This window comes from Didymosphaeria variabile (genome assembly GCF_027946475.1).
Source record: "Didymosphaeria variabile strain IMI 356815 chromosome Unknown scaffold_8, whole genome shotgun sequence".
Classification (NCBI taxonomy): Eukaryota; Fungi; Ascomycota; class Dothideomycetes; order Pleosporales; family Didymosphaeriaceae; genus Didymosphaeria; species Didymosphaeria variabile.
Window position 1 is genome coordinate 3,262,183 of NW_026611627.1, and position 3,004 is coordinate 3,265,186.

The 3,004-nt window shown below is 51.1% G+C and overlaps 1 protein-coding gene across 1 annotated transcript; it reads right to left on the minus strand.

Annotated features, from left to right (window-relative positions):
- Positions 1-215: 215 nt before the first annotated feature.
- Positions 216-1,073, minus strand: N0V89_011309 (uncharacterized protein; the record flags this gene model as incomplete). The annotated part of the gene is made up of 2 exons (XM_056220041.1): positions 216-984; positions 1,069-1,073. The coding sequence occupies 2 exons, from the start codon at positions 1,071-1,073 to the stop codon at positions 216-218; spliced, it is 774 nt and encodes a 257-aa protein (XP_056067168.1).
- Between the last annotated feature and the right edge of the window lie 1,931 nt (positions 1,074-3,004).

Genomic DNA, 3,004 nt, shown 5'->3' on the forward strand with positions numbered 1-3,004 from the left:
GGGCAAGTATAACCACCGGCCAATGTGGGAGATTGGGGAAGCACAATAAGGTAGTAAGTACGAAGGGCATGAACGCGACTGACTCGCTCGCGGCATTTTACAGGTACTTGCATTTTTTCAACGTGAATATTAGTTATTTTAGCAAATTCTTTGTCGGGACTCAAATTGAGCATGGCAACTTCGCCACACTGTCTACCTGCTAGCAGATAATCCACTCACTCCCCTCTCATGGGGTTTCCACCTGTGCTCTTCACACAGTCCTTTCCCGAAATCAGTGCCATGTTCTTCTTTCGCTCCCAATCATCCGCAAGTATGTCATCATCCTCGTAGTTCCCGTCTACTTCTTTATCGGGAATGCGGCCCCCCTGAAGCCGCTCCATCTTACAATCGCTTGATGCACGGATCAGATATGCGACGCTGTATCTGTCATACGCTGCTTGTTCCCCAGGAGGGTACGTGACGCGATGAACATTGGATCGCAATACGCCGCCAGTCCACTGCACCAACGCATCTCCCATATTGACAATCAAACAGTTGGGCTCGGACTTGACATGCTCCCAGACCTCATCTCCACCGCTTTCGGTCGGAGGTCGAAGTATTTGAAGTCCTCCAAGGACGCCTGCCAGAAGCGTGATCGTACCCATGTCTGTATGATTCACCAAGGATGTCCGTCGATCGACTTCACTTGCAGAAGCCGGGTATTTTATGAGGCGAATTAGCGTTCCAGACTTGGAGGTTGGGCTTTGCTTCTCCATGAATGTGGAGGGTGGCAGGTCCAAATTCATGGCAAGCACGCGGCAAATCAATTCGACGATTGGTCGTGCGTGTGCAAGATATGAGCCAAAGGCTGTCAATCCGGTTGCGACAGGCTGCGGATATTGAGGTGCAGGCGCTAAGCCAGTCAATTCGTCCTGCGAAAGCATGAAGAATTCGCATCGGTCAGGCTGTTTTGTCTCTGTCTTTGTAAAGCCGAGCGCTTTGTATCTTGAGAGCGTCAGCTATACGCCCTTGCAAGGATCACCCAAGTTCGCTTACCCAAATAACCTCTGAGGTGGCTTGGCGTGGTACTTCATCTTCTCCTCTGCTGGGAGCTCCATGGTTTGTTGCGCTAGCTCTAAGAGCGTGTCGATGTCTTGGGTCAACGCATCGCCCGCCTCTTGCCCAGATAGATCGAGTAAAAAGAAGCCGACCGAGCGACAACTTTGGAACAGAGCCCTAGACTCATCGGCATCGTTTGCAAATAATTTCTGCAAAGAGATCCTAGGCAGGGGAGCGAAAGGCACGCCGGCGGGGAATGCAGGATAGTCACTGAACCTTGCCGCCGATGCCATGACTGAGAGGAACACTTGTGATAGGTGAGTTATTGCAATTCCATATGGGGTGGTGAGACGGCGACATAAAGAATAGATAGAGACCCACGCCACGACGCGCCGCCGGTAGGCAGCGCGCTAGGCCCCAAGCGGCAAACACGGGGAAAGAACAGGTGTGGTTACACGTCATATTTGCCTTCCAAGCTTACCTCGCGGCGGCAGGCAACTGGTTTGCATCGGACCTCGGGTGTGCCTATCACATGTGCCAGTATTGCGTGTCGTCTGCCTGAATTGTTGGACGTGCGACTGTCGCTTACTATGGCCGAGGGCGCCTGCTTTGTTCGCTGATTAGGATGGACTGCCATGTCGGTTCTCCTGTAGTAAGCAGATCAATATGAGCTTGAGAATTGGCACACCATCGCAAAGTTGATCCCACGTACCTTTTCTCTGAATGTGAACATGGCAGCCCAGACTCAGCAAACTTACGATCAAGTTCTATCTATCGAACGAGCGTCGATTCTTCTCGGTTCCGTCCTCCACATTCGTAAATTCCCAAGTGTACAGTTGTTTCGTTACTCCTTTCCCATGGTCGGTGTCTCTGTAGCGCATGAAGATGCTACGTCCTCCATTGTGTCCGTGGACACCGGGCGTTCCTCCAAGCGTGGATGGCTACACGTTGAAGCCGCAGATCACTTGGGGAAAGGCAACAACACGAATGGACTGCGGGCTAAGTTAGATGTGTATCTATAATCCCAGGTATGCACAACTTCCACCGCCATAAGGGGAGACTGAGGATTTCCAGCATATTGATCCGTCGCATTACGGGAAGGCCTATTTGGTCACGACGCCTCGGCTGCTCGGCCATCACTTCACGCCAGCTTCGTTCTGGTACCTTTATTCCATGACTGGCAAGCTAGAAACAGTACTCGCAGAAGTCAACAACACATTTAACGAAAGACGAATTTATGTTCTGAAGCGCGCAACAGTATGCGATCGAGAGTCCAAAGACCAGACAAGCGCCAACTGGTTTCGGTCCGAAATATTCCCAAAGGACTTCCACGTTTCACCATTCAGTTCAAGACCGGGAAGCTACGTCGTTTCAACAATGAACCCGTTCTCGTCGCGACGTCGACGAAGCGTGAACGAGGAAGAACACCCAATTAGCTGCATAGATATCAGAGTCACTCTGTATTCCTCCAAAAGACATGCAAAGTTGTACGCAAGGGCCTGGTGTGATTTCTCTCATGCGATCGACCCGGAGCGCCCGTCGATAGGAGTAATGGTTAAGATAATAATACTCTGGTCAGTCCTGGGTAGGCTGACTTGTACGTATTTTCTCTCCATACAGTCTCTTCACTGAAATCTAGTGTTAACCATGGATACATAGACTGCTGCATCGTGCTAGAGGCTATCAAGCTGTCCTGGCTTCGCAAGCTAGATATGTGGTATCGGCCCGAGCCTGGCATTACGGCAGTACCACGAGGGGCTACTGACGCCGAAAGGTACGTTACTCTGACTCTACCGACTGGCTGCCTTGCATTGGCTAACTGCTATGCTGTCACTGACAGGACATTATCTCGAGTATTTCTGCAGTACCTGACATGGCTTGGTGGTACAAGTAGGCAGTACATGGTCACGAACGCCCAATCTTCTGGCGACGGATACGTCGCCAAATACGTATTACGACCAACACC